This window comes from Macaca fascicularis, chromosome 1, assembly GCF_037993035.2.
Source record: "Macaca fascicularis isolate 582-1 chromosome 1, T2T-MFA8v1.1".
Lineage (NCBI taxonomy): Eukaryota > Metazoa > Chordata > Mammalia > Primates > Cercopithecidae > Macaca > Macaca fascicularis.
In genome coordinates, this window is record NC_088375.1 from 224,962,548 (window position 1) to 224,987,760 (window position 25,213).

At 52.1% G+C, this 25,213-nt stretch overlaps 1 protein-coding gene across 3 annotated transcripts in view; it reads left to right on the plus strand.

Annotated features, from left to right (window-relative positions):
- CTNNBIP1 (catenin beta interacting protein 1) overlaps positions 1 to 24,766 on the plus strand; it is a 64,825-nt gene extending 40,059 nt beyond the window's left edge. For 2 of the 3 annotated variants that reach the window (XM_045381062.3, XM_065534681.2), the window contains 2 exons: positions 290 to 380; positions 22,263 to 24,766. In XM_045381062.3, coding sequence (XP_045236997.1) covers positions 290 to 380; positions 22,263 to 22,321 — 150 coding nt within the window. In that variant the 3' untranslated portion in view covers positions 22,322 to 24,766. Of the gene's footprint in view, positions 1 to 289; positions 381 to 964; positions 1,527 to 22,262 lie in introns of those variants that run through there. The other variant, XM_065534671.2, reaches the window with a different exon arrangement.
- The last annotated feature ends 447 nt before the right edge of the window (positions 24,767 to 25,213 follow it).

Below are 25,213 nucleotides of genomic sequence, written 5' to 3' on the forward strand. Positions count from 1 at the left end.
CTTCTGGGCAGGACCTATGTCTTCCACTGACCTGTACTAGACCATACCCTAATCACAGATTCAGTCTGAGTGGCAAGGCCTTTGGACCCCTGGACCAAGTTTAAGCAGGGTGGGAGGGGGGTGTGCTGGCCCTGAAAGCAAAGGGGTCAAATCTCAGGAATAGAGGCCCGAGAAGCAAAGGAGGACGCACCATCCAGGAACCAAGCAGGCCTGGGCGGTGCCTCTAGGGGTGCAGGTGCCTTTCAGGGAACAGGTGCATGCTGCCCCTCACCACAGCTCTCTCCTGCAGCTGACAGCCAGCGAGGAGGAGTTCCTGCGCACCTATGCAGGGGTGGTCAACAGCCAGCTCAGCCAGCTGCCTCCGCACTCCATTGACCAGGGTGAGTCGGCGGCAGAGGGGCTGGGGCAGTGGCTTCCCTTAGAAAGTGTAGCTCCAGCCCTCTTTGATGGGTGATCCATGAGACCCAGGACTGCCTAGGAGGGGCTACAGCTCCCTCCACCCACAGAGCTGAGCCAGGGAGCCTCCGGAGCCTCCCACCTGATCCCATCTCCTTCCTCAGGTGGGAGCCAAAGACTCTACCAGACAAATGGCAGGAAGAGGCAGGAAATGGAGATGTTTGGGTGCCCTATAACTGCAGAGACTGCTTATTGCATTTCCTTAACCTTTGGCCTGACCCCTACCCACCCAGCACCCTGTCCAGGAGAGAGAAACTGCCCTTGTGTGCTGGGACAATGCTGTCACTGTTGTCCTGAGCACATTGTAGGTGGTGTGGTCCTGGCTGTGGCCAGAAGGAGTGCGCCAAAGGCCTGATGTCTCTGTGCACCTGAGGGAGTTCTATCTTTTTTGGGTGACCTCAACCAATCAGCATGGTAGCAGGCAGGGTGTGAGTTGTGTAGCAAGCACCATCGCTTCATTCTATTGTCGGTAGCTACAATTTGTATTATTAATGCTTCCACTTAACAGGCAAGGAAACTGGGATTTGGGAGCAGTGAGTCACTTGGCCATGCAGCTAGCTGGTTACTGGGAGTCCCAGGATGTGCACCTGTGCCTGAGGAGCGCTTCGATGTTTGCCATCTTGCTCATGACCCACATGGCTACTGGACAGCTCCATGTCCCTTGGCTGCTTAGCAAGGTTCTTCTTCTCTAAAAGGCTTATCATGACATGGAGGCCCAGGATTCTGACCAGCATCTCCATAGAGTCCTTTCCTTTTATTATCTTTTTTTTTTTTTTTTTGAGACGGAGTCTCGCTCTGTCGCCCAGGGTGGAGTGCAGTGGCGCGATCTCAGCTCACTGCAAGCTCCGCCTCCCGGGTTCACGCCATTCTCCTGCCTCAGCCTCCTGAGTAGCTGGGACTACAGGCGCCCGCCACCTCGCCCGGCTAGTTTTTTGTATTTTTTAGTAGAGACGGGGTTTCACTGTGTTAGCCAGGATGGTCTCGATCTCCTGACCTCGTGATCTGCCCGTCTCGGCCTCCCAAAGTGCTGGGATTACAGGCTTGAGCCACCGCGCCCGGCCTATTCTCTTTATGCTTTGTTGGAATGACTGGCCATGAAATATTGCAACCTGTGGCATGTCCAGACACGAGCGGGCGCCCAGAAGCAGAGTGCTGACGGCTGCGTTTGCTGTGCTATGAAGCTGGCATGCGGGGCCTGACCTAGATCACCAGCCAACCCTTGTTCTCCTGGATATCTTAGGGCTCTGCCCTGGCACACGGGCCTGTTCCCAAGCGCCAATGCTGGGTGTGACCTGGCTTGTGCACCCAACTCAGCAGAAACTCAGCAGAAGCTCAGGGAGCTCCCTGGGACAGCAGCTCACCACGCACAGCCTGCCTGGGTGTGTCTGCCCAGGTGTGCCTCCTGGATCATGCAGCAGCCTGTTCTGTGTGGCGCTGGCTCCCGCCCCATCCTGGGATCTCTTGGGTGAGGTCTCTTTTCTTCCAGGGCTAATCTGGGTTTCTAGCATGGCCCCCTCTACCCTGGCTTCTGACTCATGTCAACCTGAAACCTTCAGGCTTCTGAGTCCCTGGGGACTCACCTTCCTTCCCACCTGGTCTTGGTCACTGAGTTAACCTGAATTTGAGCTGGGATGGTAAGAAAGCCTCCAGTTGAATACTCTTGGGAAAAAATCAAAATAAGAGACATCAAAATGTAGGATCATATGTCAGTATAAAAAGCAGCAATAGGCCAAGTGCCGTGGCTCATGCCTGTAATCCCAGCACTTTGGGAGGCCAAGGTGGGTGGATCATCTGAGGTCAGGAGTTCGAGACCAGCCTGGCCAGCATGGTGAAACCCCATCTATACTAAAAATACAAAATTTAGCTGGGCATAGTAGCATGCACCTGTAATTCCAGCTACTTGGGAGGCTAAGGCAGGAGAATCACTTGAACCTGGGAGGCAGAGGCTGCAGTGCGCCAAGATCTCACTACTGCATGTCCAGCCTGGGCAACAGAGCAAGACTCCATCTCAAAAAAAAAAAAAAAAAAAAAAAAAAGCCAGGCATCGTGGCGGGTGCCTGTGGTCCCAGCTGCTCAGGAGGCTGAGGCAGGAGGATGGCCATGAACCCAGGAGACGGAGCTTGCAGTGAGCTGAGATCATGCCACTGCACTCCAGCCTGGACGACAGAGCAAGACTCTGTCTCAAACAACAATAAGAAATTGTTAGGGGGATAGGACTATATAAGAAACTAACTTTCTGAGTCACACATTTTTGTAAAACAGATATTTTAACATTGTACATTTGTTTCTTTGTCATAAGGGAAAGTTAAAATATTTTAGGATAACTCTTTATCTTGCCTACCTGAACCAACAGTTGAGAATAAAAATGAACTCTGCCAAATTGTTGAGGAAAGTCAGTGACCCCACTTAGCTGTTGACCTTGCCCTGAAACTGCTGAGCAGTCGGAGCAAGCCAGCAGCTGTGACCAACTGTGTGGGCTGTGGAGTCTGGGCCCTTCGGGGTGGTTGGTGTCCACAGCTACTTCTTTCTCTGGAGAGAGGGCTCCTGGAGCTGAAGCTGGAGCCAGGGAGGACCCCAGGGAATTGTTGGGGAATAGGTGGTGGGAGTCATTCCCTGCTGCTGGGGCGCCCCTACCTCTGACCTGGCTGCCGGGGCCTGAGCCACACAGGAGACCTGAGTTGCAGGAGGCTCTGAGAATTCTGTGGACTGGGAGTGGAGAGGGGAGGGGTCAGCTATGCCTGGAAGCGTTTCACAAGCATAGTATTTTCTTTGCAAGCCTAACAACACCACAAACACACACAATAATAACAACAGAACTGCAGTCAACCCATTCCCATAGTGAACTTACCATGTGAGGGCAGGACCCTGCATCTCTGCCTGCGCCATGTGGCCAAATGAATCTCTGTTAAAATCTCACCTGCCAACCTTTTCCATCGCAGAGCCAATCTCAGCTGATGCTGCAGGGTCCTGCTGTCAGAGGCGGAGACACTGCTTAGGTGGCAGAAGTCCTGGATTGTTGTCTCCAGGGATTGGGGCAGGATGCAGGGGCCAGAGCAGGGTGCAGGGACTGCCATGATGGACTCCAAAGGCCTGGAGCCTGCAGATAATGGCCTGCTGCGCACCTCCTGCCCACTAGGTGGCGCTGTCTCTCAGCAAATGCTCCAGGCTGCTCTAAGTGTTCCCTGAGCCAGAGGAGACTCCATGTCCCCGGGGACTCTCCTAGCAGGGGGTCTGAGGCAGACCCTCCAACGGACAGCACCCGACATTGGTCCTGAGGGTCTGGCCACCACCTTTAGCCCTGCACATGCTTCCCTTCCAGGGCTGCAGGGGTCTCGTACCTAGGGCACTGCTCCTTTCCTTGAGGCCCAGGGAGGGGGCCATAGGCACCCCTTTACCCCCCACTCTTCGATTCTTTCCTCAGTCACATTTGTTGAGTATCTGTGGGGAGCCAGGCAGGTGCTGGAGACGCTGGGGGTGGGGGCCTACCCTTAAGGCCTCACCAGTGGTTCCAGCAGAGGCCCCAGTGGCCCGCCAGTTCCCAGCCTGCCTGGCCTCTGCTGGGCTGAGACCACCAATGACAGCCTCCTTTCCCTCCCTTGTCCTTCACGTCACCCCCACCAGCTGTTTTCCACTCCCTTCCCTCAGTCACACTGGCATCCTCCAAGGTTGCCTCCTCTCTTCTCCGTGTCCCACACGCACTCCTGTGACCTCAACCGACAGCATGGTCAGCTGACTGTTGGCCAGCATCACCACAACCACCCATGCCCAGCCAACGTGGATTTTCCACCTGTGCTCTGCCCTGACCAATGCCCAGCAAGTATGCAGCACCTGAGGACTCAGCCTGGACTCCTGTCTTCCCCAGGAACCTGATTGATTACTGAGTCCATCCTAAGGCTCCTCGGACCTGCTTCATTCTCTCCCTCTCCTTTCGAGCCCCCTCTTGGACTGAGCCCGTATTCACTCTTGTCTCACTGCTTCAGATCACTCCTATGTGGCATCTCGACTTGTCGTCTTGCCCCCTCAGGTCTGCCCTCTGCCCCCAGACAACCGGAGAGACTTTTGGAGGCTTACAGTGACATTAGTGGGTCTCTACTCAACCTGGTTTTTTTTTTTTTTTGAGAAGGTGTTTTGCTCTGTCGCCCAGGCTGGAGTGCAGTGGCGGAATCTCAGCTCACTGCACCCCCCACCTTCCCAGTTCAAGTGATTCTCCTGTCTCAGCCTCTCGAGTAGCTGGGGTTACAGGCGCCTACCACCATACTCAGTGAATTAGAGATGGAGTTTCACCATGTTGCCCGGGCTGGTCTCAAACTCCTGACCTCCGATGATCCACACACCTTGGCCTCCCAAAGTGCTGGGATTATAGGCAGGAGCCGCCATGCCTGGCCTCCACGCGATTTAAAATCATTCGGTGGCTCCCCACTGCCTTGAAGATAAAATCCAGCCCCTTTAGCTTGGCGAGCAAGACCTGACCTCACACTGTAAAGGGCCATAGTGAATGGCCGTGTTCATGCCTTTCTGCCACTGCATTTGCCTCTTGGCCACCAGGAACCAGCCTACATCCCCACCTTGCTCCCCTGCCCCCTGCAGCCTGGGCCAGGCCCTCCTGTCACATGTGCATGCACCTCAGCTGTGCTGCACCCACACTGTCTCCTAATCCATCTATTGACCAGACTCTGAGCTCCTTGAGCTTGGAACTGTGGCTTCTGTCTTATTATTTGTGGGGGTGGGACCACTAAGCCCCTAGTCATGCTTGGACAAATAAATGAACTAGGTTCTAGTCCCCAAGGGTGTCTAAGCAGACCTGGCAACCAGGGGAACTCGGCTTTGAACCAGAAGAAGTCAATACTTCTCAGGAAGGTTGCCCGGCTGGGAAGGGGCAGCTGCAGGAATGGGGAGGGCCAGAGCTTCCCGAAGCAGGCCCTGTGGAGTGCTGAGTCCAGGCCTCTCTCATGGCCAGTGTGGCTCCCTCTAACGGCTAATGATTCTTTTTTCCCAGTTATAGAATTGTGCATAGTCATTGTAAAAAACTGGGGAATGAGAGAAAGAGCCGAAAAGTTTGAAACATTGAATCCTACTACATAGCCATAATCTCTCTTACCCTTTGTTAAGTTTCCTGTCATCCTTTCACAAACATGCATACATCGGTAGCACAAGGCCAGGACCATAAACATTTTAATACCTTAATACCCCCCCCCTTTTTTTTTTGTGATAGAGTCTTGCTCTGTCACCCAGGCTGGAGTGCAGTGGCGCAATCTCAGCTCACTGCAAACTCCACCTCCCGAGTTCACACCATTCTCCTGCCTCAGCCTCCCGAGTAGCTGGGACTACAGGTGCCCACCATCACGCCTAGCTAATTTTTTTTTTTTTTTTTTTTTTTTTAGTAGAGACGGGGTTTCACCTTATTAACCAGGATGGTCTCCATCTCCTGACCTCATGATCCACCCACCTCGACCTCCCAAAGTGCTGGGATTATAGGCATGAGCCACTGCACCCAGCTTTAATACCCATTTTTAACATGCATTTTTTACTATATTTTGCTGTGCTCTTAAATAATTTCCAAGAAAACTTTTTTTTTTTCTTTTTTTTTTTGAGACGGAGTCTTACTCTGTCACCCAGGCTGGAGTGCAGTGTTGCTATCTTGGCTCACTGCAACCTCAGCCTCACAGGTTCAAGCAATTATCTTGCCTCAGCCTCCCAAGTAACTGGGATTACAGGCGCATGCCACCATGCCCAGCTATTTTTTGTGTATTTAGTAGGGATGGGGTTTCATCATGTTGGCCAGGCTGGTTTCAAACTCCTGACCTCACGTGATCTGCCTGCCTTGGCCTCCCAAGGTGCTGGGATTATAGGCATGAGCTACTGCACCCAGCCCGGTCACATGCTTTTTTAAGCAGGACGGTGTTTACTTGAGGAACAGGTATGATTTGGGCGGTTAGGTATTTCAGAAAGGGGCAGAACAAACAGGGAACACCTTCTGCTGCATTTTTACCCTGGGCCCTCCACCTATGGGTGCCTTCCGATATGCTGGTTCCCTGAAAGCTCTGGGTCTGTTCTTGCCTCAGTGCCGCACTGGGGTGGTGCCCAGCAAGTACAGTTCCAGGCCTCTGATGGCTCTTTGAAAAGGCCACCATGACCAGTCACCTGTAGAACTGTCATCCTCCTACAGTGCTTCAGAATAGGCCCTTGTCCAGCCAGGCACGGTGGCTCATGCCTGTAATCTCAGCACTTTGGGAGGCCGAGGCGGGCAGATCACAAGGTCAGGAGATTGAGACCATCCTGGCTAACATGGCTAACATGGTGAAACTCCGTCTCTACTAAAAATACAAAAAATTAGCCAGGCGTGGTGGCGGGCGCCTGTAGTCCCAGCTACTCAGGAGACTGAGGCAGGAGAATGGTGTGAACCCGGGAGGTGGGGCTTGCAGTGAGCTGAGATTGCACCACTGCACTCCAGCCTGGGTGACAGAGCCAGACTCTGTCTCGAAAAAAAAAAAAAAGAATAGGCCCTTGTTGAGGTGTTGCTGAGAGGGACACTGCCTAGACTTGGCTCATTTTGTCAAGGAAGCTCCTTGTTTTTTCTCTGCCTGGGGACCTCTTGGGGCCATGCCCTGGTCTGCTGCTGCCCTTGTTGTCTCTGGGAGCTGTGTGCTGGCACGGGGGCTCCCAGGCTCGTTCTGCCTCCACCTGATCACGCTCTTTCTCCAAGAGACTTTCCAGGGAAGGTTCCCCCAGCTGCGGCCAGCCAGGCTTTCCCCTTTGGAAGCTGAGGCTGCTGGTTCAGGGTCTGCTGCCAGAGAGCCTAAACTAGGTCAGTTGGCTTGAGGGTTACACTGGGAACCTTGTTAAAATATCTGTGGTCACGGGTAGATCAGCAGAAACCAGGCTGTGAGCAAACAGCTTCTCCTTTCATAGAATGGCATGAGGGAGGCAGCTCTCTGCTCCCTTGACCCCCTCAGCGGCCCTGCCCTGTTTTAGGGGTGGTGGCCTGATCTCCATCATACAGCTCAGTGTGGAAAGTTCTTCCTGGAATCCCCCTCAACAGCCTTCTAGCCTCTGTTCTTTCACTTCCTTCACGAAGCCCTCTCTGACCCCTTCCAAGTCAGCATGTGCCCTGGAGCTCCATGCCAGTCTTACTTACTTCGGGAGCCCCTCGGGGCCAGGGTCTGGGCCGTGTTCACCATCACACACGAGTCCCCCGTCCCACCTCTGGGGCAGTGTAGGTGTCTGCTGGATGGATGCCTGGACTGCGCCTTCCAGGGCCAGGCTGCTCGAGCAGCTCCTCCCTGGGGGCAGCCGGCTGGGCCCCTCCTTTGCACCAGCCCGGTGCTGTGCAGGTGATCTGCTGGGCTTTCTGGGTCCCCTGTCTCCCCGAGTGTGGCTTGGAGGCTTCTCCCAGGGGCTCCAGGCAGTAACAGATGCTGCACCGAAATTACAGTCAGGCCCAGGGAGAATTCTAGTCTATGGGATGGGAAGCTAATCTTTTTTAACTTTAATCAACACTTACATGAGAATTACCTGTAACCTAATAACAGAATTGAACCCAAAATCACCTATATATTGAATTGAACAGAAATCAGCCAGGAGGGTTTGGTGTATAAGTTGTGTCACTGAAAAAGGTGGGGAAAGAATCCCGAGAAAAGCGAGGAATGTGCTGAAGTGCAGGGCCAGCCGCTTACTCAGCACCTGGCTGCGGCTCCAGAGAGGGTCGCTTTGACCCCATCACCCAGCGTCATGGGTTCTGTTGTTTAGAACTGAAAACAGACGCCCGAATGGCCTCAGAGAAGTCCTTGTGTGACTCTACACTTCCCCCATCGAGCCTCAGTAAGAGGCGGGCCCTGTCAGAGAGGGGCATTGAGGGCTGCTCCATCCAACGGCTGGACAGTTCCGCTCACATCAGGCCACAGTTGCTGTGTGCTAGGCACGGTGCCACCCCACAGCACTCCCTGTGACCTCCTGGACCAGCAGAGCAGACGGGCGTGTGAACTGATGCATAAAGGGCTTTGGGCTGAGGGAGGGGAGACCACCTAGGAAGCCATAGAGAAGAGGTGCTGTTTGTATGGGGCCTTGGAGAATGCATACGGATGTGCATGTAGAGAAACTGGTGGGAAGGATGCTACAGGATTCTCCTCCAGAATGCTGGGCAAGAAGGCATGACAGCTTGGGGTTGGGCGGAGGTCAGGGGACAGTCTGTAGCACTGAGTTCTCAGAGCATGCTCTACACATTTGCACACCTCAATCACTGAGGGTGCTTGTTAAAATGCAGACTCCTGGGCCCTGCCATAGCCCCAGAATGCCTGCCAGATGAGCCTGGGAATCTGCATTTTATGCAAACTCCCAAGGTGATTCCATTCTGATGCCCACTAAAATTTGAGAATATGCAAGGATGGGGCAGGCACGGTGGCACATGCCTGTAATCCCAACACTTTGGGAGGCTGAGGTAGGAGATCACTCGAGTCCAGGAGTTTGAGACCAGCCTGGGCAACATAGTGAGACCCTGTCTCTATTGAAGGTGTATATATAAAAGAAAAAGAAAAAAAGGAGAGAGGATATGTCAGGGTTTTAGGTGAAGAACTGGTCATCTCTGTCCCTTCTTGGCAATCAAAGCTTCCTGGTCTATGAGAGCTTATATTTTGGGGAACCAAGGAATTCGAATAAAGGGAATGACCACCTTACCTGGGAAGACATATCACAAAGGTCATGTGTGTGTCAGGCTCAGCAGGGATGGGAGGGTGGGAACACAGTGAGATGGATTTTGCGGAGCACGTCTGGGATTAGAACAGAGCAGGGATAGAGCCCCAAGAGCAACCCTGCGGGATGTCATTTTTGATGCTTTATGCTGTGGATGTTATCCTGTGGCTAGTTAGATTGCGGATAGATTCATCACGTTTTGCAGATGAGTAAACTGAGGCTAGATGTGCAGGGACTTCCCCCTGGGATACACAGTTAGTCAGAGTCAGACCCAGGCTGGGTATCAGCTCCAGGGTCTTGGTACTGGGGTGCCACAAGGGATCCAAGCCTGGGAGGGCCTTTAGCTGCCTCCTGAGCTCTTGTTGGCTGTTCCACGAGGCCTGGCGTCTCTGCTGGGAGCTGGCTCAGCAGCTCAGCGACTCGGTGCACATCCACACAGCACTGGCTGCTGCAGTGCCACCGCCCAGCAGCCTCCTGTGCCCGTGATGGTTGTCAGCCTGGAGCCCAGGAGGCCCCCCTGAGCCTGGTGCTGCTTTGGCTGCTAAGGCCCTGGTGGATCAGTGACCGCCGTCCCCATAGCAACCCGAGTGTCAAGCTGTCTCTGGGTAAAAGTCATCCCCTGGGGACTTGGGGGCATCAGAGCTGAGATGTATAGAGCACCCAGCTCACAGCCCCAAGCTGCTGAAAACGGCACATGCCACCAGCAGGTCTTGCTTTGTCTGGGAGGAGGCCCAGTCCAGGTTGGTACCTAAGTTGTGTCCCCTTCAGAAATGCTTCCCTTTGGAGGAGCATCTGGGTCCTGTTTTTCCAGGTAGCTTTTCCCTAGAGCTGGTGGTTTAGCCACTGCTGTTTTGGATAGCCAGGTAGCAGATGCTAGTTGGTATTAATAGCAAGATTAACGAGCTCATGGGAGGAGGAAAAGGTACCACAACCAAAAACCATATGGTCAGAGAAGGGGATGAGACACAGAGTGGGCGTTGTCCTGGACACTTGGGAGCATGTGGTCGCATTCCCTCTCAGCCTGGTCTGCCATGTGTGTCAAGGATGGGCCCTGGGCTTGCCAGGTGGCATTCCCTGGACAGCTGTGAAGCACTTAGCCAAAGTTAGCTCCCTCTGCTGATGGTGACTCACAAAGGGAGCTCCCCTCATCAGCCCTGAGAATTTGCAGACCCTGAAGATTTCAGGTTACATTTCTGAGTTTTCACACCCCACATTTTTACCCTCTTTAGGAAGGAGTAAGGCTCCTGAGGAGTTCAGGAGGCCTCCAGATACCTGACCCCAGAATGTCTGACACTGTCCGGGGAAGTTCTGGCCAGCAAGGAAGGGGGGTGGTGAGGATTTCAGTAGTGGTCTTGCAGGATGGTGTGGCAGAAGCTCCCTGTCCCCAAGGCACATGGTTGTGGGGAGCTGGGCCTGGGAGAATCCTGATTCTTTTTTTTTTTTTTGAGAGATGAAGTCTTGCTCTGTTGCTCATGCCAGAATGCAGAATGCAGTGGCACGATCTCGGCTCACTGCAACCTCCGCCTCCCAGGTTCAAGTGACTCTCCTGCCTCAGCTTCCCAAGTAGCTGGTACTACAGGCTTATACCACCATGCCCAGCTAACTTTTTTTTTTTTTTTTTTTTTTTTTTTTTTTTTTTTTGAGACGGAGTCTCGCTCTGTTGCCCAGGCTGGAGTGCAGTGGCCGGATCTCAGCTCACTGCAAGCTCCGCCTCCCGGGTTCCCGCCATTCTCCTGCCTCAGCTTCCCGAGTAGCTGGGACTGCAGGCGCCCGCCACCTCGCCCGGCTAGTTTTTTGTATTTTTAGTAGAGACGGGGTTTCACCGTGTTAGCCAGGATGGTCTCGATCTCCTGACCTCGTGATCCGCCCGTCTCGGCCTCCCAAAGTGCTGGGATTACAGGCTTGAGCCACCGTGCCCGGCCTAACTTTTGTATATTTTTAGTGGAGACGGGGTTTCATCATGTTGGCCAGGCTGGTCTTGAACTCCTGACCTCAGGTGATCCGCCTGCCTCGGCCTCTTAAAGTGCTGGGATTACAGGCGTGAGCCACCGCACCCGGCCTAGAATCCTAGTTCTCAGTTGGGTGATGCAGGAATGTCCATCTGTGACTGAAGTCCCCCTTTTTCTCCAGGGACATTGTACAGGGCTGTGCCTTGCCTGATCTACGGAGCCTGCAAGGCCTGCGGCCTTTGGGAATTTAGCCAGGCTTTTTTGTGCCCTCAATTTTGGAGGAAGGACTTGTGCTCGGGTCTGTTTTCTTTCTCCTTGGCCACCTCTGAGCACCTGTGCTGAGTTGGACTTTGCAGGATCCTGGATCTGGAGAAGTTCTGCAGGGTAGGAGGTCAGCTTGTCCCTCCCACACCTGGATGCTTTGGTGAAATGAAGGCAGGACCGAGCCCTCCTCTTGGCTGTGAAAGCAGACCCCACCATGTTGGATAGTCCAGGGAGGCACAGTGAAGGTGGAAACAGGGTCCACAGATCAGGGTCACAGGCCTTTGTCTACTGCATTTCACCCACGTGGCCTGGGAATGGCTTGTTTCCAAGTTTGCAAATTAGGAGCTAGTGCAGCACTAGGCTCTGCCAAGATTTCCCCAACCAGGTCTGTGAAATGCCCTTGCTCCGTGGATTGGCCTTGGGGCTTTAGCATCTCCATGTTCCTCTTTTTCATCCACTATTGCTGACCCAGCTATAATCCTGCAGGGCCAATAGGAGCCTGCCCTGGCAGTTCAGGAAATGCATCGAGCTGCCCAGTATATTCAGGAAAGGACCTTTGAAGGACTTCAGCTTAAGAGTCTCAAATAGCAAGAGTGATTCTCAGCAGACTTTGGGAGTTGTCAGAGGCCCCCAGGAGGCTTTCTCCAAAAGCCTGAGTGAGCCAGGCCAGGCCTAGGGTGAGTGTTGGCGGGAGCAGAGCTGGTTCCAGCATGCTGGTGGGAGTTCGTCCTGAGCTCCCATTGTCTCTCTCCCACCCCCGGTTAGGGGCCAGCTTCCCTTTTCTAAGCTCCTGCATATTTGTCATTTTTTCTCCCCAGTCAATTGACTGGGCTCTACTAAAGGGGCAAAGCTGGCATTGAGCATGGGATGGGAGGGCCTGCTGGATGCCCTGCCCTGGTTTGGAAAGCTACGCCCTTCCCAGTGTCCTGGCCCTGGTTTCCAGGGCAGGTGAGCCAGGGGACTAGTGAAGTGTCTGGCAGGGCAGTAGGCAGAGATAGGGAGCAGGGCTCCGGGGAGATAGGAAGTGGGGACCAGGTAGGGGCAGGGGGCCAGGGCCAGGGCTCTTAGGTTGACACTCTGGGTTCCATGTTGAATTATCTCCAAGGTGTCCCTGGGCTGCTTTGGTGGTGGTTTTAAGCCCTGGTTCGTAGTTCCATTCTGATGGAACTAAGACGCTAGGAGGCCAGATGAGCCTTAGTGCTCTGGGTAACTGGAGAGGTCCGTGGTTTCCTTTCTCCTTCTAGGGTGAAGTCATGGGCTTTGGAGTCTGGATCTGGGTCTTCTCTCTGCCTCTGATTCACTGAGTTGCTTTGTCTCTCTGAGTTTCAGGTTCCTCATCTATAAAGATTTATCCTGTGTCCCAGGTACTTGCCCAGATACTGTAACTATGTCAGTGAACAAAACCAAGTCCCTGATCACATGAGGTGTACGTGCCAGTGGAGAAAGGAAGGTCAGCTCAATATAGAGCTCTGTGAATAGCACTGAGGGTGCCAAAGACCTCATTCACCTGAGGGATTGAGACACAAGGGTCATTTTAGAAGTTGTGTTCAGGGAGGGCCTCTATGAAGTGCAAGAACCATGAGATAAACTTGGAGAAGAGCATCAAGGCAACGAAGCGGCAGGTGCAAAGGCCCTGGGGTGCAAGGACTTGTGGTTGAAGTACAGCCAGGGGCCCATGTAGCTGGCGCAGCGAGTGGTGAGAGGTGTGTTGTAAAGGGAGGTGAAGTGGCCATCAGAGACCAGTGTGTGTGGGTCCTGCAGGCCACAGTGAGGAGATGGGCATTGGCCTTGAGTATGATGAGCAGTCTTGCAGTAGAAGCTTCTGGAGGGTTTTGAGCAAAGGCATGGTAGGAGCTGACTTAGGTTTCTAACAACTTCTCCCTGGCTGTTATGTGGAGACTGGACCATCAGGGACTAGCGAGAGGAGGTCAAGGCAAGCGGGGATTCAGGAGTCCACCCACCCCGGACCAGGGGGTGGTGGCAGAAGTGATGATGTACTCAGCATCTACCTTGTAAGTAGAGAAGTGGAGTCAATGGGATTTGCTGATGCATTGTGTGTGGAGTGTATGTGACAGAGGAATTGGGAAGACCCCAGGACTTCTGACCTGAGCAACAGGAAGGTGGAGGTGCCGTCAGCTGAGATGGGAGAGACTGTGGAGCAGGCTTGGCAGCTGCACCACCTGACACTCCCACCAGCAATGGATGAGGGTTCCAGTTGCTCCACAACCTGGCCAACACTTGTTCTCAGCTGTCTTTTTGATTCTAGTAGATGTGAAATGGTTTATCATTATGGTTTTGGGTTTTTGTTGTTGTTGTTTTTGAGACGGAATCTTGGTCTGTTGCCCAGACTAGAGTGCAGTGGCGTGCTCTCAGCTCACTGTGACCTCCACCTCCCGGGTTCAAGAGATTCTCCTGCCTCATCTCCTGAGTAGCAGGGACTACAGGAGCGCACCACCATATCTGGCTAATTTTTGTATTTTTAGTAGAGACGGGGTTTCACCATGTTGGATAGGCTGGTCTCAAACTCCTGACCTCAGGTGATCTACCTGCCCTGGCCTCCCAAAGTGCAGAGATTACAGGCGTGAGCCACTGTGCCTGGCTTTTTTTTTTTTTTTTTTTTTTTTTTTTTGAGACAGAGTCTCACTCTGTCACCCAGGCTGGAGTGCAGTGGCGTAATCTTGGCTCACTGCAACCTCCACCTCTTGGGTTCAAGCAATTCTTCTGTCTCTGCCTCTTAAGTAGCTGGAATTACAGCCACATGCCACTATGCCTGGCCAATTTTTGTATTTTCAGTAGAGACGAGGTTTCATGATGTTGGCCAGGCTGCTCTCAAACTCCTGACCTCAGGTGATCCAACCACCTTGGCCTCCCAAAGTGCTGGGATTACAGGCGTGAGCCACTGTGCCCGGCCTTGTTTTTTTTTTTTTGTTTTTTTTTTTTTTGTTTTTTTTTTTTTGAGACGGAGTCTCGCTCTGCCGCCCAGGCTGGAGTGCAGTGGCCGGATCTCAGCTCACTGCAAGCTCCGCCTCCCGGGTTCACGCCATTCTCCTGCCTCAGCCTCCCGAGTAGTTGGGACTACAGGCGCCTGCCACCGCGCCCGGCTAGTTTTTTGTATTTTTTAGTAGAGACGGGGTTTCACCGTGTTAGCCAGGATGGTCTCGATCTCCTGACCTCGTGATCCACCCGTCTCGGCCTCCCAAAGTGCTGGGATTACAGGCTTGAGCCACCATGCCCTGCCTTGTTTTTTGTTTTGAGATGGAGACTCACTCTGTTGCCCAGGTTGGAGTGCAGTGATATAATCTTGGCTCACTGCAACCTTAACCTTCTGGGTTCAAGCAATTCTCCTGCCTCAGCCTCCCGAGTAGCTGGGATTACAGGAGCACTCCACCATGCCTAGCTAATTTTTGTATTTTTGGTAGAGATGGGGTTTCGCCATGTTGGTCAAGCTGGCCTCAAACTCCTGTCCTCAAGTGATCTGCCCATCTCAGCCTCCCAAAGTGCTGGGATTACAGGTGTGGACCATCATGCCTGGCCTTGTTGTGGTTTTGCTTTGCATTTCCGTAATGACAGATGATGTTGAGTATCTTTTCATGTATTTATTGGCCATTTATATACCTTCTTTGGAGCAATGTCTGTTGAAGTCTTTGCGGTTTTTTTTTTTTTTTTTAGACGGAGTCTCACTCCGTCGCCCAGGCTGGAGTGCAATGGTGCAATCTCGGCTCACTACAAGCTGTACCTCCCAGGTTCACGCCATTCTCCTGCCTCAGCCTCGCGAGTAGCTGGGACTATAGGCACCCGCCACCACGCCTGGCTAATTTTTTGTATTTTTAGTAGAGATGGGGTTTCACCGTGTTAGCCAGGATGGTCTCGATATCCTGACCTCATGATCTGCCCATCTCGGGCTGGGATTACGGGCGTGAGCCACCATGCCCGGCCACCCATTTTTTAATATTGAGGTTTTTGAGAGTTTTGTTTGTTTGTTTGTTTTTTGAGATAGCGTCTCACTCTGTCGCCCAGGCTGGAGTGCAGCGGCGTGATCTTGGCTCACCGCAACCTCTGCCTCCCAGGTTCAAGTGATTCTCCTGCCTCAGCCTCCTGAGTAGCTGGCACTACAGGTTTGTGCCACCACACCCTACTAATTTTTTATTTTTAGTAGAGACAGAGTTTCACTATGTTGGCCAGGCTGGTCTCAAACTCCTGACCTCAGGTGATCCACCCACCTCGGCCTCCCAAGTGCTGGAATTACAGTCGTGAGCCACCGAACCCGGACTGTTATTGAGTTTTTAAGAGTTCTTTATGGACTGGGCATGGTGGCTCACGCCTATAATCCCAACACATTGGGAGGCCAAGGTGGGTGGATCGCCTGAGGTCAGGAGTTCGAGACCAGCCTGGCCAACATGGTGAAACCGCATCTCTATTAAAAATAAAAAAATTATCCAGGCATGGTGGTGGGCGCCTGTAATCCCAGGTACTCTGGAGGCTGAGGCAGGAGAATTGCTTAAACACAGGAGGCAGAGGTTGCGGTGAGCTGAGATCGCGCCACTGCCCTCCAGCCTGGGCAACAGAACAAGACTCCCTCTAAAAAAAAAAAAAAAAGAGTTTTTTTTTTTATGTATTTTGGGTAACAGTCCCTTACCAGATATGTGATTTGTCAATATTTTCTTTCATTCTGTGTGTTGTCTTTTCACTTTCTCGATGATGTCTTTTGAAACAGAAAAGTTTTTAATCTTGATAAAGTTCGATTTATTTTTTTCTTCTGTTGCTTGTGCTTTAGCTATCATATCTAAGAAACCATCTCCTGCCAGGTGTGGAGGCTCATGCTTGTAATCCCAGTACTTTACATGGCAGAGGCAAGAGGATGGCTTGAGCCCAGGAGTTCAAGACCAGCCTGGGCAACACAGGAAGACACCTCATCTGTCAAAACAATTTTTTCTTTTTTCTTTTTTTTTTTTTTTTGAGACAGAGTCTCACTCTGTCGCCCAGACTAGAATGCAGTGGTGCGATCTCAGCTCACTGCAACCTCCAGCTCCTGGGTTCAAACAATTCTCATGCCTCAGCTTCCCAAGTAGCTGGGACTACAGGCATGCACCACCACGCCCAGCTAATTTTTTTTGTATTTTTAGTAGAGATGGCGTTTCACCATGTTGACCAGGCTGGTCTCAAACTCCTGACCTCAAGTGATCTGCCCACCTCGGCCAAAAAAAATTAATTAGCTGGGTGTAGCAGTGTGCGCTTGTGGTCCCAGCTACTCAGGAGGCTGAGGTGAGAGAATCGATTGGGTCCAGAAGGTCAAGGCTGCACAGTGAGTGCTGATTGTACCACTGCACTCTAGCCTGGGTGACAGACCAAGACCCTGTCCAAAAAAAAAAAAAAGCATTTCCTAACCCAAGGTCGTGAAAATTTGTTTCTATATTTTCTTCCAAGATTTTTCTAACTTTATCTCTTATATATAGGTCATTTATCCATTTCAGGTTAATTTTTGTAGATGCTGCAAGGTAAGGGTCGAGTTTCATCCTGTGCATGTGAATATCCAGTTGTCCCAGCACCCATTAGTTCAGTTCTTCCCCACTGAATTGTCTTGGCACCCTTGTCAAAAATCAACTGGCCATAGTCGGAAGGTTTATTTCTGAACGCTCATTTTTGTTCCACTGATCTATGTCTGTCCTTATGCCAGTACCACCCAGTCTCATTGACGTTGCCTTTGTAGTAAGTTTTGAAATCGGGAAGTGTGAGTCAACTTGTTCTTCTTTTTCAAGGTGGTGTTGGATATTCTGGGTCCCTTGCCTTTCCATATGAATGTTAGGATCAACTTGTCAATTTCTACAAAAAAGGCAGTTTTTAAAAACTCCCCAAGAAAGGGATTTTGATAGGGATCATGTATTGAATTTTATTCAGTAATGTTGTGTACTGTTCAAAGCACAAAAATTTGCACTTTGTTAAATTTGTTCCTGTTTTATTATTATTAATGCAATTATAAGTGGAATCATTTTCTTAATTTTACTTTCAGATTGTTCATTGCTAGTGTATAAAAATACAATTGATTTTTGTAGATTGACCTTGTATCCTTTACCTTTAACTTGTTTATTAGTTCTAATAGTTTTTTAGTGGGCCAGGTGCAGTGGCTCAAGCCTGTAATCCCAGCACTTTGGGAGGCCAAGGTGGGTGGATCACTTGAGCTCAGGAGCTCGAGACCAACCTGGACAACATGGCAAAACCTCATCTCTACAAAAAATATAAAAATTAGCCAGATGTGGTGGCATGCGCTTATAGTCCCAGCTACTCGGGAGATTGAAGTGGGAGGATTGCTTGAGCCTGGGAGGCGGAGATTGCAGTGAGCCAAGATTATGCCACTGTACTCTGGCCTGGGTGACAGAGTGAGACCCTGTCTCAAAAAAAAAAAAAAATTTTTTTTAGTGGATTCCTTATGATTTTCTATATATAAGATCATGTCATCTACAAATAGAGATAGTTTTACTTCTTCCTTTCCAATCTGGATGGCTTTTATCTTTTTTTCTTAGCTTTCCTAACCTGGAATGAACCTTCAAGACAATATTGAATAAGAACGGTGAGGCCGGGCGCGGTGGCTCACGCCTGTAATCCCAGCACTTTGGGAGGCCGAGGCGGGCAGATCACAAGGTCAGGAGATCGAGACCACGGTGAAACCCCGTCTCTACTAAAAATACAAAAAATTAGCCGGGCACAGTTGTGGGTGCCTGTAGTCCCAGTTACTCGGGAGGCTGAGGCAGGAGAATGGCGTGAACCCGGGAGGCGGAGCTTGCAGTGAGCCGAGATCGCGCCACTGCACTCCAGCCTGGGCTGGGCGACAGAGCGAGACTCTGTCTCAAAAAAAAAAAAAAAAAAAAAAAGAACGGTGAAAGCGGACATCCTTTTCTTGTTCATAATCTTGGTAGGGGAGAGCTTTCACCACAAATGTGATAAGAGCTGTGGGATTTTCATAGATGACCTTTATCAGATTGAAGATATTCTCTTCTATTCTAGTTTGTTGAGTGGTTTTTTGTTTTGTTTTGTTTTGTTTTTTCAGACAGAGTTTCGCTCTTGTTGCCCAGACTGGAGTACAATGGCGCGATCTCCTCTCACTGCAACCTCCGCCTCCCAGATTCAAGCAATTCTCCTGCCTCAGCCTTCCTGAGTAGCTGGGATTATAGGCATGCGCCACCATGCCTGGCTAATTTTGTATTTTTAGTAGAGATGGGGTTTCACCATGTTGGTCAGGCTGGTCTCAAACTCTCGACCTCAGGTGATCCGCCCACCTCTGCCTCCCAAAGTGCTGGGATTACAGGCATGAGCCACCACACCCAGCCTTGAGTGGTTTTATTATGTTGGATTTCATCAGCTGCTTTTCCTGTATGGTTTTTGTCCTTTATTCTATTGATACAGTGTTTTACAGTCATTGATTTTCAGATGTTAAACCAACCTTGCATTCCTGGGATAAATCTCACCTGGTCAGGGTATAGAATCCTTTTTATATGTTGTTGTGTTCAGTTTGCTAGCATTTTGTTGGGCATGTTTGCATCTATATTCATGTGAGATACTCATCTGTAGTTCTCTTTTCTTCTGACACTGTCATCGGGTTTTGGCTATCCTTATCTTTTAATGTGTTAGAGTGTGGAACAGGAGAGACAGATCAACCTCTCCCCTCCTACGCTCACCTGCATCTAGTGGGAAGGGACAAATAGAAGTTCTGAGCTCAAGTTCAGACAGTGTCAGCAGAGGTACCAAGAGGGAAGACAGAGCTTCATCTGTAAAACAGGATAGGAAACCCAGCTGGCAGCCTGGAGGCAGTGGGCTGGCCTGCTGCCTTCTTTGCAGTACATCTAGACAGTGAGAATACCTGAGGGAGCTGCCATATGCTGGCCTTCACAGGAAAGACTGTAGGACTCGACCTCTGAGGTCCCTCCTGGCTCTAAAACTCCAGCTCTGAGGGATGGAGTCATGATCATAATGTAACAGCTCACCCTCCCTATTCACTTACTGGCCCAAATTTCATAGAGAAGAGGAAAGGGGGACCAGTGTCCTCAGCTAGAAGCCTGTTAGGTTCATGGCCAGACCTTATTGAATGACAAATACCTGGCCGACCAGTGACAAGGATAGGTCAGAGAATGCTTTGGAAGAACTGAGAGCCTGCCTTCTTTTTGGTCCCAAAGGAAAGCAGATCCTTGTGGTAGAGCCTGGAAAACATCCTTAAGGAACAGAAGAGAGCACAGACAGGCCGCAGCTCTGCAGGCCTTTTCCTCTCTGCAGGGCTCGAGCAGCACAGTGGGAGGCTCTATAAATGCCGCCAGGGAAGAGGGTGGCAGCTGGCAGTGTGGGAAGGGTAGGACTCTTGCAAATCCTTTACTTCAATTGTCTTGTTAAATAGCCATCAGAGTCCCTGTGTGACCTGGAGAAGATTACTTCCTTCCCACCCTCAGAGCACAGGACAGGCACACACACTGGGAAGGCTGTGGAGTCAGGAGTCCTGGTCCCTAGGTCTGGGCTCCTCCGAGGAGCTAATGGCCCATTCCCTCTATAGACGCACCATTCCCTCCTGGGGCATCCCGTGCTACTTTTGCACCTGCAGCTCACTAAGAGGCCCAAGGTCCCTGAGCGAAAGCCCACGAGGCAGGCAGGGAGAGGAGCGAGCGGGCTGCCACCATCACTGCCACTAAGGCATCTTCTGCTGACAACTCCCCTTTCACAGACTTCTGCCAGCCCCCTTCTGATTAGCAAGCTGGGCAAGCAGCACTCAGGAAAAGTCGGCATCTGTTAGGTAACCAACTCAGCTGCCGTGCAGGGGATGAGGTAATCTTGGATTCTGTGGTTGCTAGGAAAATTCTGCCTGCAGTGATATTGCGTGGTCCTAGGGCTCAGGCGAAAACAGAATGTTCCCGAGAAGACAGGGGAAGGATTCACAGGGCTTCCCAAATGAGGGAGCCCCATCCCAGGAAGCCAGACGACTCGTGCCCTCTTCTAGATGCTGATTTCCCTTCTGAGCAATGGAGGTTGTGCTGGTAAAGCCAGAACCCCATGAAGGCAGGCTGGCGGTGGGAGGTGACAAGGCTCATTCCCTTAGCAGCACCTTGGTGCTCTAGTGCCAGGTAGAAGGTGTGTCTTGTCATTGCATCTTTGTATTTGGGCCCTCCGTCTCTGGCCTCCCGACGACTGGGTGCGTCCTCCCTCTCTTGGTAGAGCAGTTGGAAGGAGGTCATCACATGCCGGCTGTGGGGGAGACCTGGCTCACTGAGTGGGGGCCAGCTCACTCTGCCACTCCATTTCACACGCCAGGAGCCTCACTTCACACCCCCCACACTGGCCCACCCTCGGTGGCCTTTCCTGTCTCCCCTGTTCCCATCCGCCCCTCCCAGCGAGAATGCCTGCAGTAGTACAGACAAGATGTCAGAAAGACCACGGGCAGCCAGACTGGTACTTTTTGGGGCAAAGTGAAGATCTGCCCTTTTACAAAGGGGGCGAGAGTAGCAGGACCAGATCAGGGAGTCAGGGTGGGACCCTGCAGGTCACCTTCTGGCCCACAGCCCCTCCCCAGCCATATCAGCCCCTTCCTCCCCAGGCAGTTGTGAGTGTCGGCAGCGGGTCAGCATTTCGAGCTTTGCCTCCTGCCACTGCCTATCCTGGCTGCTCATCAGAACCTGTCCTCTGGAAAACAAAACAAAAGAAGTGATTTCACAAGTGCCTGGGCCAGAATCTCAAATTCAGGATTAAGAAAAAGAAAGATGGCCGGGTGTGGTGGCTCACGCCTGTAATCCCTGCACTTTGGGAAGCCGAGGTGGGTGGATCATGAGGTCATGAGATCGAGACCATCCTGGCTAACACGGTGAAACCCCGTCTCTACTAAAACTACAAAAAAAATGTAGTCCCAGCTACTCGGGAGGCTGAGGCAGGAGAATGGCGTGAACCTGGGAGGCAGAGCTTGCAGTGAGCCGAGATTGCGCCACTGCACTCCAGCCTGGGCGACAGAGCAAGACTCCGTCTCAAAAAAAAAAAAAAAAAAAAGAAAAGGAGGAAGAAGAAAGATTGGGAGGGCACAGTGACTCACGCCTATAATCCCAGCACTTTGGGAGGCCAAGGTGGGTGGATCATAGGTCAGGAGTTTTGAGAACAGCCTGACCAACATGGTGAAACCCTGTCTCTACTAAAAATACAAAAAAATTAGCCAGGTGTGGTGGCCCGTGCCTGTAATCCCAGCTGCTCAGGAGGCTGAGGCAGGAGAATCGCTTGAACCCGGGAGGCAGAGGTTGCAGTGAGCCGAGATTACGCCACTGCACTCCAGCCTGGGCGACAGAGCGAGACTCCATTTCAAAAAAAAAAAAAGAAAGAAAAAGAAGGATTGTGGGCATATCTGTCTCAGTCAGAGCCAGGTGGACAGGAGGCTGGACATGGGCCCGACCATGCTCCCTGGAAGAAGTGCTGGGTTTGGGTGAAGGCGAAGCTGCTGCAAAGACGAATGGCTATTTAAAACTACAGTGAGCCAGACCCTCTGAAGGCATCAAGACGTGAGTCTTGAGAAGAAAGAGGGAGGTTCCCAGGGGCCACCCCGCCTCCAGCTTTGGTAACTCAGGAGCAAGGGCTGTGAGCAGAGCTGAGCCCTGCTCCAGGTCACCTGGGGCCTCATCATGGCTCACCTGTCAGCTTTGTAGCCTTGAGCAAGCCTCTGAGTCTCACCCTGGCAGCCCTGCCTTGTAGCCCTACAGCAGGGTTGCAGGCCTTGTCCCCAGCCAGGCTTCAGGGAAGCCCAGAGGGGAGGAAGACTTCCTCGGACGCACTTTGTCCTCGGAAAGTGCCGCGATCCTGGTGGATGGGAGCTCCAGCTTGGCCACAGCCTCCTTGCTTGTCCTGCTCATAAGCCAATGCTGGAAGCCCCATCAGCGATCCTTGTCCCCTTATCTGCAGGTGCAGAGGACGTGGTGATGGCATTTTCCAGGTCGGAGACAGAAGACCGAAGGCAGTAGCTGCAAAGCCCTTGGAACACCCTGGATGCTGTTGAGGGCCAAGAGATCTGTGTGGCTCCTGGGCCGGCTGAGTGGCAGCAGACCCCCTTGCCCCACCTCCCACTTCCCCTACCCAACCCTGCCCTGCCCCATCCCACCTCACAGCTACTCAGTGGGGCTGGCATCAAGGGAGACACCAGTGGTGCGTTTATGATTGGCTTAAAGGGATGGACTTGTGATTGGCTGCAGGAAGAAACTTTTTTATTTTTTAAATCTTGACCAACAGAAACCTTTTATTTTTATTTCTGACTCTTATTTTTTAAAAAATTTGCGCCTCGGTATCTGGCTTCCCTGGAAGCTCTCCGAGCTCTGGTGCTTTAGTTAGGTTATTTTTTAGAAATGTGAAGAGGTCTGATTGGCTGCTTAAACTGGAAAGGGACTGTGATTGGCTGGTTAATGGGAAACGGTTTTTTCTTTGATTGGCTGCAGGTGTTCTGCTGATATCAACGGCTTCCCTATTTTGAATGCAGAAAACAGGGTCTGGGACATTAGTCGTTATATTTGACTTGAAAAGAAACCAAGTGCGCTTTGCAATATTTATTACACAAAGAACTTGCTGCTGCCTTCACATTTGGGGTTTGTGTTTGATTGGCTTTCGGTGCGTGTGTTTGGTTTCCCATTGGTTCACCCGTGACTCCTGTTGCCATGGATTCACCCCCTCTGCTGCCGGCTCTGGGCCTGAGGGTCCACCTGGAGAGTACATTTGCTTTAATGAGTGCACCTGCCTCCACCAGCAAGGTGATCCCAAGGACCCTGAGCAGCTGGAAAGTTGGGCCCCCGAGGAGCTTGGTGTCGTCTTGAACCCAACAGCCCAGAGCCTAGAGGTAACCGTTAGTCGGGGTTTACGTGCATTGCCTGCATGAGCTGGCAACCAGCCAGCGTCCCTTGGTGAGAAAGGGATTGCCGAGACACCGTCCAGGCCCCGCCAGCCGGGCCGGGCCCAGCAGAGGCGCACTACCCAGCTCTGCCCTCTTGGCCATCCCTCTGTTTACCACTTCCTGAGGCCTCATTCTGGGGGTTCTCTTGGAAAGGGGAGGAGCTTCTCCCAGTGTGAGACCCCAAAAGGCTCTGGAGGTCATCTAGCAGAGGTCTCTGCTTGGGAGCCCAGAACTCATGTAAAAGCCCCAGCTTGGCTCACAAGGCCCAGGAGACCTCCAGCTCTAAACACCAACCCCTGACCTACCCCAGCCAGGCTCCCACCTGTCTGCTGCCAGCGCAATACGTCCTGGCCAGCACTGGAGTTCTCTCATTGGAGGCCCGTGCCCTCCACTCCACTGCCTTTGGAAGGGTCTCTCTCCACGTCAGCCTGGAAGGGACAGTGTCATTTGTTTATGAAGTGCCACTGGGACATCTGGCTGGGCCTTCACCAAGCAAGTCCCTTCGACCGACCCTTAAGCCAAACTCAGGCCCAGAATTGGCAAACTCAGTTCAGAATGGCAGTCCTGGAGGTGGGGGGTGAGGGGCAGGTCTAGTGTTCCTGCAGGAACCCTAAGTCCTCCCACCTGCCACTGCCTTCCCTGGGAGGGGGGTGGTCCTCCTAGCTCCCTGGATCACTGGCAGGTGTGGGATCTGGGGAGAGGGGTTGGAGAAAGATGCAGTCCTCAGGAAGGGGGCCGCCACCCTCCCCTACGCTGGTAGATGCTGAGGCCCCTAGGTGCCCAGAGCCAGGGGCACCGTCTCAGAACCAAATCTTTCCCCTTTCTTGGGGCTTGGGGCTCGGGCCATAGGGGCTCCTGAGTGTCATGAAGTGCACAGGAACCAAATGACTGAGCCCTGGAGAGCCCCATGGTCAGTGGGTGGTTCACGCTGTGCTCTGGCACCATCAGCCTGTCCCAGATCGAGCTTCAGGCTAAGACCCTGTGTCCTCCACCATGCACTCACCCCTAGCCCTGGTTAGCTGACAGTCAGCTGTGGGGAACACAGCTACAACCCTACCCTGGCAGGGACCTGAGAGCATCTTCTCAGGAGGGGCAGCGCATGTGTGCATGTGCTGTGCGAGTGAGCACACCCGTGTTCTCACTCAGATATACACGTGCACACACACGCACTCTCCCAGCTCAGTGGCCTGGAGGTCTGACTGAGGCCCTGGGGAAAGGTGAGTTCTTTCATCTCCCTCCTCCAGGTCGTCGTGCCTGGAGTCAGGTGTCAAGGCCACACTGCTGGCTGCCCCCTTTTTGTACCTGTAGCTCCTATAAAGGGCCCACACCTGGTGGATACCTGGTTGAGTGTGTGGTCTCTGCCCCAGCCTGTCCTTGTCACGATCACAGGCCTTGATTTTGTAACGACGACGACCCCGGCCTGTCTCATCTTCTGAAGAGGAAAAGTCAAAGTGTTGCTGTGGCTTCATATTTCAACTAAAAATATATCTGTTGGAGAAAGAAATTAACAATAAAGAATTTTCATAGGTTGGTGTGTGAGCTGAGCTGGTTTCTCCCTCGGAATCAGGCACTCTGACTGATTTCCCTACATCACGTGGGCTCTGCTGCTGCGGGGCCCTTCCTTCCCAGGGAGGCACAGCCAGGAAGGACACCAAGTTTGAGAAGTGTCTGTGACCTGAGTTGAGCTCAGGGTTTGGAAGAATTTCTAGATGTACCCAGCCCAGCTCGAGGGTCCTTAGGAAGGTTGAACCTCCTTTTTGACCTGGAGATTTTAAACATCATTCCAGATTCAACTGAGATCAGTAAACTTCAGAGGCAACCTCATCCTTCCACACCTATGAAAAGACACTAAGCACTCCATAAGGGTGTGGGGATCCCACCATCCTAGGCACCACAACATCCTGATGTGATGGCACCGGTCTTAGAATGCTTGTTACAGACACCCAAACAGAGTATCTGTCCCTTCCACCATCCG